The sequence below is a fragment of the Chrysoperla carnea genome, chromosome 2 (assembly GCF_905475395.1).
Source record: "Chrysoperla carnea chromosome 2, inChrCarn1.1, whole genome shotgun sequence".
In the NCBI taxonomy this organism is placed as follows: domain Eukaryota; kingdom Metazoa; phylum Arthropoda; class Insecta; order Neuroptera; family Chrysopidae; genus Chrysoperla; species Chrysoperla carnea.
This window is the reverse complement of record NC_058338.1, coordinates 41311542-41329646: the sequence shown is the minus strand read 5'-3', so window position 1 is coordinate 41329646 and position 18105 is coordinate 41311542. Positions and strand designations below refer to the sequence as shown.

The 18105-nt window shown below is 29.1% G+C and overlaps 1 protein-coding gene across 1 annotated transcript; it reads left to right on the top strand.

Moving 5' to 3' along the window:
- Positions 1-12964: 12964 nt before the first annotated feature.
- On the top strand, positions 12965-16839 carry LOC123292700. The gene is made up of 12 exons (XM_044873414.1): positions 12965-13259; positions 13318-13477; positions 13535-13594; positions 13665-13794; positions 13865-14098; positions 14157-14221; positions 15077-15369; positions 15427-15586; positions 15643-15705; positions 15787-15916; positions 15984-16214; positions 16727-16839. Exons 1-12 carry the CDS (start codon positions 13049-13051, stop codon positions 16835-16837), a joined length of 1848 nt encoding a protein of 615 aa, XP_044729349.1. The 5' UTR covers positions 12965-13048; the 3' UTR covers positions 16838-16839.
- Positions 16840-18105: the final 1266 nt, after the last annotated feature.

The window sequence follows — 18105 nt, the reverse complement described above, 5'->3', positions numbered from 1 at the left end:
TCTGACATTTACTATTTTAAATTTTTACAGAAATCTATTTTTACAGAAATTTATGGTTTAAAATGATGATCACAGATGGAGCAGATCTATGATAGTATGTCAAACAATTCATGGTTACCTTTTCTGATATACTCAATGAATTATGACTATTTTACAATTTAAAAAATTGAAAACTGCACATTTCTTTTAGCTGCGTAAAACAATCCCTTTACGTGTTATGGAAGGGGGCTAAAAGTGATCAAGAGGGGTGGAGGCTATAAAGCGCTGGTTTTTATTATTAAGCCCAATGAAGCGGGTGGGTATGAAGCTAGTTTTATTATAAAAATTTATTACAATATTAAATGTTAAAATTATTTGAACAAACCAATTGAAATAAAAACAAAATTTTCAGAAATCTTTGCTGTTAGTTATTTTATTCGATATTCAAATATTCTATTCTGTTGGTTTTGATTTGAAGTGGTCTAAAACCATATACTTACTACATACATGGTTATGTGTTTAGATATATAAAATAATTATATTCATAAGGTAAAAAGCAAATAATAAAAAAGTGGTATATTTTATACAAGTAATTTCCTTAGTTTGATGTTAGTATCACTACATAACATATATTATATAAATTGTGTGTCGTACTCGACATATCTCATACACATATTTAGTAGTAGCTAGCTATCTTATACCTTAGCAATAGTATTAGATGAAGGAAAATTACATTTCCAATTCATGAAATAATGTGGTGAACTATCATGTTCAAATGTGTGAATTAAGATGATGGGCTTTGATTAATGGCTTTATGGTAGTTAAGGTAATACTAAGAAAGCACTTGGGCCGAAAAAGGTGAAATGAATATGGAGCAAATCGGGGCTGTTGTGGGTACTATGTATATGAATTTATAAATGTAGGAGCAGCATCACATACTTATGCACATTAAAAGTACCCTAATAAAACAATTTTTGTTGATTAGATCTTTTCTGTATTTCTCACTTTTTTTTTTAAATTGAAAGAACAAAAACGCAAACGTGTAGATTGTTTTGCAATAAAATTCTAAGCAGCTTTTTCCATTAGTTTTTTTCGATATCTCTAACCATCTCTGACGCCAGGCAAAATATTAAGAATCGGGCCTATTTGTCAATTTGTAGTAGGCTGAGTTTAAGTTCTGATTTCGGTTTAGTATCTTATTAAATGAGACCGATCACCATAGATGACTGTTTCAAATCGACATTCCTATTAATAACGAAAATACGAGGATGTCTTCATCTTAAATGCGACACACTGTAGATACAATAGTATTTGTCTCTATATCATACCAGCATAGAACTTTCCGTGTACTGTGTAGACAAAAAATAATTTAAAGATGTTCTTATAAAAGGCTTGCAAACATACAACTTGGACGACAGAAATAATTTCGAGAAATAATCGAGCCTTTCTATTTGTTCCAGAGAAGGTATACATAAAAAGGAAGGTATGTGTGTTATACTAGCGTGATACCCACCCGCTTCGCTGGATTTAAAAGTTAAGATTGATAAAGACCACCGTTTTAAAACCTCCACTTTTCTTGCTCTCACTTAACCCCTTTCTATAACCCTCGAAATAATAACAGGAATTCTTTTACACAAATAATATATATGTACGGTTTTCAGCAAATATGGCCATAATATGTTTTATATTGACCATTTTTACAGAAATCTGTAATTTATGGTAATGCCAAATTAAATTAAATTTTTTTTCTTCTAATATATCTTTACAAATTATAGCTCATGTGTTATTCTGATAAATGAGTTATATGTATTATTGTTAAGTTTTATTTAAATTAGTTTTTGTGTGAAAGTGTAACAAACAAACAAACATCCTTACTTTCACATTTATAACATAAATAGGGAATAGGGATATGGGCACCTACTAATATTAGTATATATACGTTTAATAACCATCTTAGTCAAAATAAGTGATAAACCTCGGAATCTAACGGAATAAGCTGAATTTTTGTACAAACCTTTAATTTGTAAGTACAAATGTTGTCTCAAGTCACATATGGTTACGCGTGCCCGTCGTTAGATTCGGGGTCAATTGTCTCGAAAATCAATTTTTTGTGAATATCTCATTTCTTAAAAGTTGTAGAAGATAAAATTTTCTACAAATTTTGCCTGAAACTTTTTTTTGTATGTTGGACCGTTTTTGAAATAGAGGGCACAGAAGGTGTTGCGCTCAGCTTAACGTACTTCAGTGCTGAATATATATAACTATTAAATAATTATTTAAGTAGTATTTAATGAATAATTATGGAAAACCCGTATAATAGACTGGGTTTTACGATGGACCCTGTCTATTATACTACTTACTTTTAGATTAAATACTATTTAAATAATTTTTTAATACCATATATTTAAATAAAAATTGACCCACTATCTCAGCTATACGTACCCTAGTGTAGGGTCAATATTTATAAATATTTGGTAATAAAAAAATTATTTAACGTAGTTCCAGCATGGTATTTGCAGTTTCTATGTTAAAGCAATGGTACAATTTTTTTTTCGACAGAATTTAACGAAAAATTAAATTTAAGAATTTAATAATGCTTACTATTAATTCCCAAAGTTTCAGAAATTTTAACCGTTTAAAATGGGAAATAATTATGCCAACGTCCCAATTTCGATCAATTTATGTCAAAATTAATATCTCGAAAGGGAAAATTAATTTCTAAATTTTTTTTTAGAATTTTATTGTATAAACATTTTTTTCTACTTTTTCTTCAATATATAATAATATCATAAAAAATAGTTGGAGAGACCGGACATTTTACATGCTTTAAATGGGACATGACCCTCAAAATCGCGAACTTTGTCTTTAAATATCTCGCGATCTAAACGGTCAAAAATTATGAAATTTTAGGAATTCATAAATAAAGCTATTATAAACCCGAGAAAAAAAATTCGGCCAAATCTGTCGAAAAGTGATTTCATGCTGGTACTACCTTAAGCGGTATTTAATCGATAATTAGGTGAAAAAACTGTCTAATAGACAAGGTAAATCGTGAATTCCAGTCTATCATGCGATTTTTTTCCATAATTATTCATTTAACACTACTTAAATATTAATTTAATACCTTATATTTATAAATATTGGGTTGATCATTTATTTTGCATAAGATGATCGGGTTATCACTATATTCATGTTAATTGGAACAATGAATAAGAACAAAAGAATTTAACATCCATGGACCACTACTCAATGTCGATTTCCTAACAACTAAAACTTTTCTGTATGTCTAACAATAAGTTGCATCATAGGTATGTACACAGATATAGCAATATAACCATATTGTTAATTTTCAATTAAATACTAATGAATTGTATGATTGCATTAGTATATGAATATCAGTAACAATGTGCCCAATTTTACTTACCACTTAAATACTTCTTACTCATCCCATCCAATTATTTTAATAATACCGCCTTTAAAATAATTGTAGACTAACTGAGATTATTGTACGTGTTGTATTAGTTAGGTAGATTCGAAGATATTACATAGAAGTAAAGCACCATGTGTAATTTACCTAGAACATATAAGAAGCGATTCGGGTAGTATAGAGTCATTCAGGAAAATAGAACCAATCATCCCATTGGGTATGTTAGGTACCAAAAAAAAAGGTTTGCGTCTGTTTACTAAATAACATCAATCGTGGTAAAAAGTCACTTTTATGGTAAGGATACTATAGACATACTGTAGAATTTTGGGTAAAAAGCGGATATAATTTAGAAGCATTAACAAGTGGTTTCATTAATAATATTTCCGAAAGTTCGTTTTTTTTTTTCTAGGAATGAAAATTGTAATGATTTTTATATTTTCTAAATATTTAACAAAAAATTTCAAAAATTAAAATAGTGACATTTTGAAGAGTTAAAAATTAGAACAAAATATTAATTTGAAATAAAATTACCAGCTCTCGTACCATAATGGATTAATTTTTGTACCTATATCTAAAAAAGTTTTCGGGATTATTCCGTACTGTACATGTACTACTACTAGGACTTTGTATACTAACTACTGTAAGAAATAAAGCCGGAAAAGGTTCAAAAGATTGCAATTCTATGGAACAATATGACTTTTTATGGGACCCGACTCGAAATGTTCGTACGAGTGTGTAGAGCAAAGTCATTTTGTTTTGCGCGCTTAGAAGTTCGCCCAAGCTAGTTATACTGAAAAATCATGGAATTTGAGAAAACGTCATTGTATATATTTTAGTATTTTCTAAGCATTTTTAGTCTCGTAGCCTTTTTTTTCCTAAAACTCACCGTTTTTGAGATACAAGTGATTGGAAAAAGACAAAATCAAAGTTTCATGGAAATTTCATATTGTCGAATTTAACGATTATTGTGTGGTTTTGTTCTAATATTTGACTTGAAATTATTGTAATCTTATATTTTGTCTCTTGACTCTTATCCCCTCTCCTCACCGTTTTTGAGATACAGGCGTTATAAACATAAATTCGCATTTTTATGCTAAAATTTTGTAATCAACAAAATTGGCGATTATCATATGACTGTGATCAAATATTTGATATAAAAAAGATTGAAATATATTTTGGACTATTGTAAGAACATTTTGTGTCTAGTAATTTTTGAACTTATCTCATCGTTTCCGCGATTTTTTCGAGATTTAAGCGCTTTACGCTTCTTATTAACGCTTGTATCTCGAAAAAGGTACCTTAAGGTGAAAAATGACAAGATACAAAAAGTTCTTTGAATAGTCCAAAATACAAATTTCAATCGTTTTTAAATCAAATATTTGATAACATTCAAAAATCGTCAATTTGGATAATGACAAAATTTTAGCTCAAAAATGCGAATAGATAAAACTATATCTTTTTAAATTTGCAAAATTTCCACTATATTTTTTAATTTTAAATAAATTAAAATAATATTATTACAATTGTTTCAACCATTTCGGTCATTATCAAAAACGGTGAGGAGACGTGAAAAGAGTCAAGAGACAAAAATTGTTTCAATGCATCCACAACATGAGACACAATTAGGCAAATATTCAAGTCAAATATTTGATTGAAACCACACAAATCGTTAGTTTCGACAATATTAAATTTGCATCGAAATTAGGTTTTATTTTTTTTTTTAATCACTTATATCTCATAAACGATGAGTTTACCCCGAAATATACGGTACAATGACTGTTTTCTCAAATTTTATGATTTTTCAGCAGAATTAGCTTGGGTGAACTTCCAAGTGCGCGTTAGTGCGCATAGTAAAAGCACACTTTCTAATCAATATGACTTTGTTTTACACACTCATACGAACATTTTGAGCCGGGTTCCATAAAAAGTAATATTGTTCCATAGAATTTTAACCTTAAATGCTTCATTTTCTACATTATACAGCAAATACATGTTATTATTGCTAATATAACTTCTAGATATATCTATCTATCTATGGATATAGGAAGAATATTCAACCATTTATTAGTTAGTATAAATGTAATGCACCACAATCTACGTTTGTACCATAATACAATGTCTTCATATGGTATACGAATAATATAATTCCATGAACTTATTTTTCCTTAATCCGTTCAAATAAAATAACAACTAACAATTCTAATTTCACGTAAATAGTGGAAGATTTTTTAAGTTGTAACATTTGCACGGAATACAACTATATTTAAGGTTATTCGATTAATAAATAGATTACCATAGATTAAAGTCAACGGAAACAACTTACAGTTTACTTTTAAATTTACCTACACTAATATATGCGTATAAAATGCTTTGTCCTCAATGGCTGATTGCACAGCCTAAACCGCTGATCGTAGATACGTGTAACTTGGAGGGAATGTTTCCGAAATTCTACCCCAAAGGAGGAGTAGAAGATTCCTTGATCCAATCTACTTCAAATTTTGCATAAACATTCTTTAACAGAATTAATGGAAGTATTTTTATGTTCTTAAAATACAAGTTACTCAGCGCAGCAGATTGATTGATATTTACTCTTTATTATGCTCCAATAAAAAAGGATATTGACCTTAAAACTCTCTTGACTATTGTCTGACATAATCAGCCATTTTTAAAGGTTTAATTTCAAAATTTCGGACTACGAATACGTCCAGTGGAGGATGATCCATACGACTAAGTAGGCACGTACCTACAGGGGGGGGGGGGTTACAAAGGAGCACACATGTGAAAGTTTTTAAACAAACATAAAAATAAATTGTGTAAGTATGCAAAAAAAACAGTCCGTTTATATTGAAATTTGAACAGATATTCAAATGTATGACAGTTTTTTACAATTTCATTGTTAATAAATTTAAATTTATTATGAACAATTCATAATGCACAATTTGAGCTCAATTGCTCTAAGATCTCTAGGAGCGGAAAAATGACGATTTGAAATCAAGTCCATGTGTGATCAAAGCAAAAAATTTTCCCGAATTACAGAAGAAATTCTGCTGACAATAATCTTTTTTGAGATTTTCCCAACTTTGTCCGAAAAATCTTAACTATATGAACCTGGGATACCGGTCTAGCTCTAAATTTAGATAAAATCCAAAAGTAACTGGGTTTTTTTTTTAAACATTAGTTTAGGTACTGATTGCAAACTAAAATTAAATGAAGTTTCTGTATTGAAAATTTGACTAGGTGATGCTAACTAGTTAATAGTAAAGCTAACAGATGTGATAGAAGAAGAGTTAACTCAACAACAAACTATAAGGGTACACATATAGGGATGACTTTGTCTTTATATTATATACGACAGACGGTTTCTAATTTGTAAATGCCGCAATTTCAATAGAAGTTTGTTGTCCTGGCAACATATTAGTAGAAATTTCATTACTGAATACCAAAATCCAAGTAGTTGTGAGTAGTTTTATTCGCTTGTGTTACTATTATACTATGTATACAGTGTGAAGCATTAGTTGATATACAATTATAAAAATTATTTGTTTCTTTACAGTATTGTCGGAAGGTTTCATTTCTTACATTTTACTAACTTTTCATTCGCTTATGTAGTTTGTATGTAAGAATAAATTTTAGGAAACTTTTGTGTAACTCTAATATATTTTCTTGTTATCAATCGCCGTCACAACAAAAATTAATTTTATTAATAGTTGTGATGGGCTGGTTTAGTGCATCGTATATGCATGAAGGAGGTGTACTCAACCTCTGAAAATAATTGAAGAGCTGATAAATGAAATTATCAACGGAAAAGGTGGTCAAACACATGTATGATAGCATATATGATATCTATAGCCTAAGTGTGTTCTTCGCGGACAGCCATTTTAACCTAACCTAGCTTACAAAAATAATAATTTATGGTAGATAAATATCAAAATGTAATTTTGAGTCTAAAAATTTAATTTTCGGGCATGCCTTAGTAACTTTTGATAGGGCCACGATCGGCAACACTGGAAGATTGATAAAACGTGAAAACATGTTAAAAATTCAGGTTAGGTTAGGTATCCGAGTTAGATAAACTTACACCATAAGGTCCAATGTTATACCTGTTTCGCTAATTACTTCGGTTTCACATTAGTTTTGAGAGGCTGAGTGCACCTCTCTCATACATATATTATCCAAGGTAGACTATTGAAAAGCACACGGCCCAGCGCAACTATTTCTTCTTTCTGGGTACATCTACTTATGTCCCTGTCTGTACATATATAAGTATTATAGGTAGGTAGATGGTTATCAGATAGAGGTAGGTTATAAGGTGTATAGTTACTATCCACTATTATACCTTGCTATTGAATACATTTGTTTGTATTTTGTTTGTAAATTAACTTTTTATATCAAATTCATTAAAAACAACTTGAAACCCAAATAATAGAAATTTTATTCAATCATACTATGAATTTATTTAGTACGTTTTATTAATGTAAAAATCTATAATTATTGTCGTCAGTACATTGTTGTTCTTATAACAAATGAATGATTATACAAAACTTTTTTGCCTGTATACTTGGATGGGAAAACCCAGCCTTTTCGAGTTATTGTGCTTTTAAGATACTGAACTAGAAATGAACTTCATGATAAAATTAAAATATTAGCAATTTAGTTAGAAGTTGATAAAAGTCAAAGATAAAAAATGACACAACACAAAAATTTCTGTAGTGACACTGCGTAGTGATTCATCACATTTTCAGTGTAAATTTATGTTTGAAGAGATCTACGTAGATTTGGTCTAAGAGCCCTATACTGCTCTAATAAGAGCATGGTATGGCAAAGTCTAAGTTAAGTGTAAGCAGTTCTCTAAAGTTTCCTGTAGCTTGAGTAATAATCGCTTTAAGTAGATAATCGCTCTAAATGCAGTTAATAATGTGTGACAAATCCATAAAGTAGTGAATTCTAAAACATCTATCTATTCAACCTGTAAAGCATAGTTTCAACTGTTTATGATTTCTATATTATCTGTGTAAATGTAAAAACTCGCTTTGCTCGCAAGATGGTTCTCCGTACGGTTGACCCCCGTAGTGACTTTCGGCCTTGGCTCCGCGTCACAGAAAATAACATTAAATGAATAGCAAGAAAACTTGAAGAAATATTTAACAAAAAATAATGGAACTTAAAAGCGTAATTGGGGGGGGGGGGGTTGCTTCCGATTTTCCTGGGGAGTTCGATGTAGGTTATGAATTTTTTCGATCTATTCTGTTAATCTTTCTAGCATGTATTCGCATCGTGCGTGAGTTTTTTTGGAGGCACTACTTTAATTATAGAATTGTATGGAATATGGATGCATATATAATTGTATGGATTGCATTTATGGCTTACATTGAAAATTTAATATTATTGTCTCACAAATTAAATAAATAATTATGATAATTTAAATTTGAAGAATAATTAATTTAATGCATTAAGTTTAATTAGTGTTTTTCAATAATTTTAATTTGACATTTTCTATAATATTAACATGTAAAGAATTCCAAATTAGTCGTAACAGCCTCCTTTAACGCCAAAATATTTCACTGGAAGCGCTGGCGTCGATTTTATTGTCAAAAAATCCCATCTTCCTAGCAAATATAGGATAGAAATCTTTCTATCTCGTTTAGAAGTCCCTTAGAATTTATAGATCAGTGTGTGAGCCAGCTTTGAATAGGGCTATATGGTATTTTACACTCGAGGGTAGCAGAGCTTCGTCGCTTAGGTCAAATTTCCCCTTCATTTAAAGTTTCTTATTATGTATTAAATGTTTCTCATTGAAATGGGATTTTTGTCTTATTATGTTTTTCAACACACAACATATGAATATAAAAGAGTTGGAAAAGGGGTCGGGGACACTAACAAAAGACTTTTTTTTAACATAAGCTTAATTTTTAACCCTCTATAGCTAAATTTGGAATAGCTTTGAATTTGGCGCAAATCCTAAAAAAATCGCTAAAATCCACGTTTTCTCGACATTAAAAAGGGGAAGGTGGTTTGTAAGTTGACACCCCCAAAAATACTTTCTTGACACTAATTCAACCCACATAATCATAATCTACCTTCTAGACCAAAGGCTGTAAAAGCTCGCAAAGCCTCAAAAATTTTAAAAACCATGATATCTTGATACAGGAAATTGGGATGTTGATACCACCAACAGGTACTTCTTTAGCATTAACCCCAACCTACATACCGATTGTCAACTTTCTAACTGAATTCAGAGGAGCTATAGAGATGAGCAAGTCTATAAAAACGTCGAAATAATGGGTTTTTGACTTTGAAATCCCCTCTCAAATCATGAAAATCGACTAAATACTTTTATAACATCACCTAATATACAACCCTACATACCGAATATCAGCTCAATGAACCAAATGGAGGGACCTAAGCGTTCGGGAAGCAAATAGGGTGGTCCAATATATAACAAATGAGCTTCATCAAATGGTAGATAAAACAATGATAATTGACAAAAAATTGAAATTTTGGAAAAAAAGTAAATTTTTTGCTATATTACCAAAACGCTAACTTAAAATAATTGAAAGTTTGACAGAATGAGCTTCATGATTTAAAGCTTATGATGATAAATTGCAAAAACAAGCGGTAGGGTTATCAGTGTGTCATCATTCCCTGTAAAAAAAATTTCACCCAGGCAAATACAGTACCTGAATGACCGAGCTTTGCTCGTTATTCATTTTAAAGGAAACCTAGCTAGATCGATTTTTTTGCACCCAAAACCCCCTGCATACTATATTTCATGAAAATTTTTGGACCCGTTTTAAGATTAAGTTTCCAAGAGAAAACGATGTTGTCTTAAAATAAAACTTAGCGAGATCGATTTTTCGCCCCTAAAACCTACAGAACATTAAACGTGTGTTACTTAACAACGCCATCTACTGAAACCTAGCTTAAGTGTTTCAGGGTCGGCAAAATAATAGTATTAATACTCGCCAATAGATGGCAGTAAGAATCACATTTTTTAGTTTTTCCTGAAATCACGGATAAAACAACATTTTCTCAAAATGAAACCTAGCTAGATCGGCTTTCGCCCTAAAAACCTCCTGCATATTATTTTCATTAAAATCGTTGGAGCCGTTTCCGAGATTATAAACGTTATAGGTTATACGATGCTTGGGATATTGATGACTAATAAAACATTCAGTTCATACAAACATTCAGTATGGATAACTTAGTTAACCCTCCTTAATTATGTCTATAGAAAACAAACCAACAACTTTATTATCGATAAATATGATAAAATTAACGCATTATCTAAATACGAAGATATCACATAATAAAACAATTCTTATACAAGTTTATATGATACAAACATACCATTCAATATGATACAAACAGTTAGGAACTGCCAGTAAAATGGTAGTAAGTAATACGAATGTTTAATAAAATATATCAAACAACGAATATATTTAAAATAGAATATAATACATTTAACTATATTATATACTACTTGTTAAATGTGCTCAGTTCATATCTTACATGTAAAGTTTTGTTGAATATAATTATACGCAGAGTTTGTGATTAATGAATCTCTAGAGAGGTAATTAGACAGAGAACCTTTTGCCTACATCTTTACTTTCTCATTCGAAAATGATTGCATTCTAGGAAAATTAAATTTTATATTACCTGGATAATAGAAAAAATCATAAACTTACATTAAGAAATGTTTAAGGCTATACGATCACTGCCATATCATGTTCAATAATTTCCGTTTTATACAGTTGATGATATAGACGAGGAAATTTTACATTTTACCGCGAAAATTTCTTAGATCGTGGTGCGGTTTTTTGCATTAGGTTCTAGAATGTATTTATTAACTTTGTGAAAATTGCAAAATTATGGGGAGATAATTTTCCTCGTTTGTGCATTAAAAAATACATTTTTTGTACATATTACAAAATAAACTAAAAAAATGAGCAGAAAAAAAAAACAAAATCTCTTGTTTATCCTTTAGATCAAAAGTTATATGATATTTAGTGCTGCTTTTACCCACGAGGTGGTAACCACTGTTTCTAGTAGGTGGAAAAATATATGTTGAAAATGGCAACGGGAATAGATATAGCGATTTAATCTAAACAAAAAGTGTCATTCAAGTATATTCCGAAAGCAGTATTTAACGTTAAATAACTGAAAAAATGGCGTTTTTTGAAAAAAATATATCGTATCTACACTTTTTAAAGTAGGTACTATAAAAAAACCTTGAAAATGACAAAAGTTATAAGTTATTTGCACGAAAATTAACTGAGTTATAATGAAAAGAAAGTATCTCGTATCTTTTCTTATTCAGCACAAAACCCGATGAATTTACCACGGGAACTAAAATTTCTACTTGCCGCTTTTCAATTTACTTTTAAAAAAAAAAGTACGATAAACTTTTCTTTCATTATAACTCCTTTAATTTTCGTGCAAATGACTTGAAACTTTTTTCATTTTCAAGGTTTTTTATAATACATTAGAAAGTGTATAAAATACTTTTTTCCAAAAACGTCCAATTTTTCAGATTCCGAACTTCAATCGCCAATAACTCGGAAAGTATTGACTTTTCGAAATATACTTGAATAACACTTTTTGCTTAGATTTCATCGCTCTATCATTACCATTTTCAACATATATTTTCCACCCGTTTATAAGGAGTGGTTACCACCCCGTGGGAAAATCTCCAATAGGCATCAAATAACTTTTGGTCTGCAGGGGGGACAGTTCTTAATCTCAAATTTTCAGGCCAGTCGGGAGCTATAGGAAAGAATTCAGAGGTTTAATATTGGAGTATTATTTTAGTATTAAATTTAACGTAAAAATATATAGTAATTTTGGATATAACAATATTTTCACTTTATATTAATTAATCCGTAAACCCTGAAATACCTACACTTTGTAATTCAATCTAAGATAAAACCTTTCACCCCAAATTTTTTGATAACTTTTTACCCAAAAACTATTTTTATAAGAATTTTATATCCTTATTGTAGGCAAAAATTTTCTAAGGGGAAAAATCTAAAAAAAGATTGGACCGAAATTGGAGCGAAATTTTTTTACAATTTCAAAATTTTACGGAAATAAATTCTTGAACTAAAATCCAAAAAAAAATTATTTAAACAAAATGAAAATATGAGTGTAATCTCAGATTATAATTTATTACATAAGTTAAAGCTATAATCTGTGAGTGTAATGATTTACAGTGTTTTTATAATTATATGACAACCAAAAGAAAAAAACATTTGAAATTTTAACTTATATTTGACGTGAAATTTTTGTAAATTTAAGAATTTAAAATTGTTTGTGGAATTTTGAAATTATCGAATTGTTTCTCTATGCGCATACTTAAACATCTTTGTGCCATCTTACAAATAAAGAGTGAATTAGGTATGAATAACTAAATTTTAAAACTTAATAAAATCATAGTATATTTTAAAAAATTGCGGTAGTTTAAAGAAATTGATTGTTTAATGACCTTCGCATTTGACCACTAAAAAATAATATTGTTATCTTAAATTACATCATGAAGATTCATAAAACGTTCGTCACTTATACAAAATTTACTTTGTTTATCTATTCACAAATATTGCATCTTAATCTTTAGTGAGACCGGAAATACATGAGATAGTTTGAAGAATGACAGCAAAAAAAGTGGTACAGTTTATTTTAAAAGACATTCCCGAATTACAACGGAAAAATGTGTCCATCAAAGATGTTAAACGAGTTGAAGGAAAGATTAAAGCATTAGTCTCAGGTGGTTTTAAACAATTACAAATCGTTTCAGATTTTGATGAAACATTGACGAAACAACGGAGTGATGACAACAAAAAATTACTCACAAGTTTTGGTACGTCTCTAAAGAACATGAATAAAGTACTTGCGTTATTAAAATTTTTTGTTATTAGGATTATTATATGCATGCCCATCTGTACCTGAAAACTATAAAATAGAATCCCAAAAATTATATAACACGTATCGACCTTTTGAATTGGATGAAACTATTAATAAAACGAAAAAATCAGAAATTATGCTTAAATGGTGGGAAGCAAAAAATCAAATACTAAGGTAGAGTCATTCTTACACAAATTGAAGAATATTTTATATTTCTTTTACATTTTTCAGAAACTTTCGATTACCACCAGAAGAATTAGAAACAGTTGCGAAGTCAAACATAATCTTAAGGTTCTTACAATTTAATCGAACTTAAAATGATATTTAGAATTTTTATAATATTGAGTTTAAATTTTCTTAGAGATGGTGTTTTAGAAATGTTTAGAAGTACCTATGAAAATAATGTACCGGTTTTAATATTTTCCGCTGGATTAGGCAATTCAATAAATGCGGTTTTAAAGAAAAATGAAATTGACTTTCCAAATGTTAAGGTATCTATTACGAAATACGGAAAAGAGGGAAATTAATGTTAAATTGCATTGAAAAATATTTAAATTGTAGATAATATCAAATTTTTTGAATTATGGTCAAAATGATATGCTGGAAGGTATTCAACAACCGATAATTCATACTTTAAACAAAAATGAACAAGCTTTACATGGAACGGAATATTATGATTTAGTTAAATCACGGGGTAACATTATTTTAATGGGAGATACACTTAGTGATATTGGCATGTCAACGGGAGTACCAAATGCTCAAGAAATATTAAAAATTGGATTCGTTTACCAAAAGGTACAAAAATGTGTTTTTTTAATTATGAAATTTATTAACAGACACAATTTTTTTTTAGGATGACGAAACACTTGAAAAATATAGGAATGCATTCGATATTATTTTAATTGACGATCAAACAATGCATGTGCCTGCGGCTATTTTAAAAACAATTTCTAAGAATTGATATAACAGTAAAAATTTTGAATTTTTATCGAATAATGTATAAAATAAGAAAATATTTTTTTATTACATTAGACAAAAGATATGTTTTATTTTTATAAAATTTACCTTATGTATTCAAATTACATAATTCCTTGTGCTCTAACAAAATTGGTGTCAGATACTATAAACAGGTAAATGAGTTCGTCGTGTGTTATTTTATTTCTTAAAAAATTCAAAAGATAAAAATTTTTACAATTTATATTTTCTTGGATTAACATCAATAATATAACAATTTTAAATCGGAGATTAGACGTAGGATCTATATCCTCTCATGATTAATAAATTATTAAACGACAGTGCTGACAACATCAAAGTACTGGAATTTATCTATATGCTTACCTTTGGCTAATCTAGATGGCGCCCTACAATTTTTGTTTTTAATTTAAAAAGAATACATTTAAATTACAAATCAAAAAATAAAATATTATCTTCGAAGGATATTTCATTTTATACATTTACGTCATACCACAGATGATAGTTTTTAATTTAAAACAGATCTGCAACTCCCTGTAAACTTTTGCTAGTTTACCATATTTTATAGCAGATTTGCTGAAGTCAGATTTAATAAAATAAAAAAAAGACAGTGCTGACATCATTATTAAATTACTGGAATTTATTTATAAGCCTATCTTTGACTAATCTAGATGGCACCTTACAAGTTGATAATTATTAAAAATTTGTTTAATTAATAATAATTTTTTCGTACCCGAGACTATATTATATCATTTTACTCTGTTCGTACCTACTATTTTCAAAATAATTTGAAACTTCAAGAAAAAGTGAAATGGTAAGTCAAAAACTCAGAAGTACAGAATCCATTTTAAAAAGCAGTGATGCTCAATATGTTTACCGCTCCACTGTGTCAATGATGTCTACTAAATTTTTATTAAATAAAATTCCAGAGTTAAAAGCATCACATGTAATAATTAAAAATCCAGAAGTGGTTGAAAAAAAAATTCAAGCTTTAATTGATGGTGGCTTAAAAAGATTACAAATAGTTTCTGATTTCGATAGAACTTTAACAAGGCAAAGAAATGAAGATGACACAACACCTCTTACAAGTTTCGGTAAGTTAAATTAGAAATATAAATCAAACTATTTTGATATTAATGAATTGTTTGAAGGACTTTTACATCTATGTCCTTCGTTCCCCGAAAGCTCAAAAATTGAAGCTGTAAAATTGTATAAAAAGTATAGACCATGTGAGTTGGATGAAACTTTAAGCCGAAAAGAAAAATGCGATATTATGTTAAAATGGTGGACTGAAGAAGAAAATTTGCTTAGGTTTGCATCGAAGCAGTTTTTATTTAAGTTTGAACTAATAAAAATTACATTTGTAGAGGCTTTCGTTTACCTCCTGAAGAATTTGAAGAAACCGCTAAGCATTCACACACACATTTAAGGTAGGTTTTAAAGGGCTTCTAGCGTATCCATAGCCCTATTGTTTTATAAAATCAAATCTAATGTAAAAATTCGGTTTACAGAGATGGTGCTTTAGAAATGCTTAAATTGATGAACAGTTATAATGTTCCCGTTTTAATATTTTCTGCGGGTATAGGCAATTCAATCGAGGCAGTACTTAAAGTAAATAATATTAATTTCCCTAATGTAAAAGTAGGTATCGTTATTTCGAATTATATTTCTATGATAAGATTTTATACAAACTTTCGTTTTATTTAAGATTGTATCCAATTTTTTAAAATTCAAAGACGGGGACATACTGGATGGAATGACACGTCCAATGATTCATATTCTAAATAAAAATGAGCAAGCTATTCATGAAACAGAATATTTTGATTTGGTTCGTGATAGAGATAATGTTATATTAATGGGAGATGCGATCGGTGACTCAGAAATGTCAGAAGGTGTTCCCCACAATACAGTTCTTAAAATTGGATTTGTGTATGAAGAGGTATGATAATTCGATATGTATTTATAAAAATAGTATTTTTAGTTAGAATATTCACGAACGACCAAAAATTGCAAACTTGACGAAATTTCATCATCATTGATGGATTAATTTAGTACCCACTTTTCTTGCTCGATATTTAATATGATATCTAAGTTCCATCAATTTATTTTGTTATTTTTTAACAAAATTGTTTCAATTCCTAGAAGTAAATTTACATTGAAACTAACGTAAACAATGTAAACATACAGTCAAGTAATAATAATTATTGTCTATAGTTAGAGAGATGTACATATGATTTACTGATGGTCATGGTAACCGTCTGCTGAGCCTTAAATATGATAGTAGGTAATGTTCCAAGTCGTCCTGTAAGGTCCCTCGAATTTCTATGTGTTTTAAACCTCATTAAATCAAATGTGTTATTTTGAATAAGATTTTAAAGGCAAACCTATTTTGATTCCTAAACATTTATACTAGATAATCAAAAGTTTGATTTATTTTTTTATATTTTATAGGCTGACCAAGTTCTTTCAATTTTTTGTGATTCATTCGATATCGTATTAGTAGATGATCAAACTATGAATATACCTTCGACAATCTTAGAATTAATTTCTAAAAATATTTAATACAATTTGTTTAAGTTGATTTGTTTAAATACTTTTGTAAAAAATATTTCAACATTAATGAATAAAGATTTTTAATTTAAGTTATTGGTTAATGTACAGTTAAAAGTTAAGAAAAAAAATTCGATTAAACGTTACAAATATCAATAAGTGAATAATAAACTAAATATTCGGTTTTTGTTTTTTTTTTGTTTTTTTTTATTTAATTTATGAGAAATTTACAAGAGGGTAGATAGGGGCATCTGGAGCCTCCCCCTAGAGACTCGAAAAAGTTAAATGAAATATCCATCTATGTAATATAGAAGCTAAAAGGATGCTTTCGTTGATCGTTAACTGATCTATCTTTTTTTATGAGAAAGAACTTCGATAGTCTTGCAGTGTTTAGTTTTTTTTCGCCCGAAAATAATGCCAAAGAAAATGCTTATTTCACTTGATGTGCTTTTATATCAATCATGAACCCTTAGGTTTTTATTTCTTACAATTCAGATTCTGTATCTTTCCTCTTACCCTTCCCTGACTCATTGGTTGGTGATTTGCTTATTACGTTATGCTTTGGTTGTGATTTATGAATGATTTTATTATGAAATCTCTGCGAATCATTTTATTAATTAAATACAAAAGTTTTTTTAATATCTGGATATTTTTCGTACATGTGCATTTTTAGGGACTACATTTAACATTCTTAAGAGAGTCCAATGATGATCGGTTTATAATGCAGGAGATTTTACGTAATGTTAAACAAATATACATAAATTAATAATTGGCCCCTATTTTCTTCGACCTTTGAGAAATTTACAGAATGTTTACAACAAAATTGGTTAGTTCTTTACACCAATTTAAAATTTTCCTCTCAAGCTCTTTTTTTTTCAAGTCAGGCTGATTTTTTAATTAATGCTTTAATGATTAAATGAATTCATTATAAAAGTATTGGATTAAAAATGTGTATCGAACTAAAAAATCTACTTGACCTTGAAGTGATCCACAACTTTTGTCTGTATCTTTTTCTGTTTGTTTGTTTTTTTTTTGTGTCGGAAGGGTAGGAGTGTCTCCAATTTTTGATCAGACTGTAGGTATGTGTCTTGATAAAAAATGTATCGAATTTATTGGTTTATAATCGAAAACTTACACCCGTTGTTGACAAATTATATTATTATCAGAATTTCATATTATATTCTCAGAAATTATATTATTTTCGGAGATTTTTGTCAAGGAAAAAAGAGGTTATGAAAAAATTGCACTACTAAAATGCATTAGAACTTTTGGAACACACA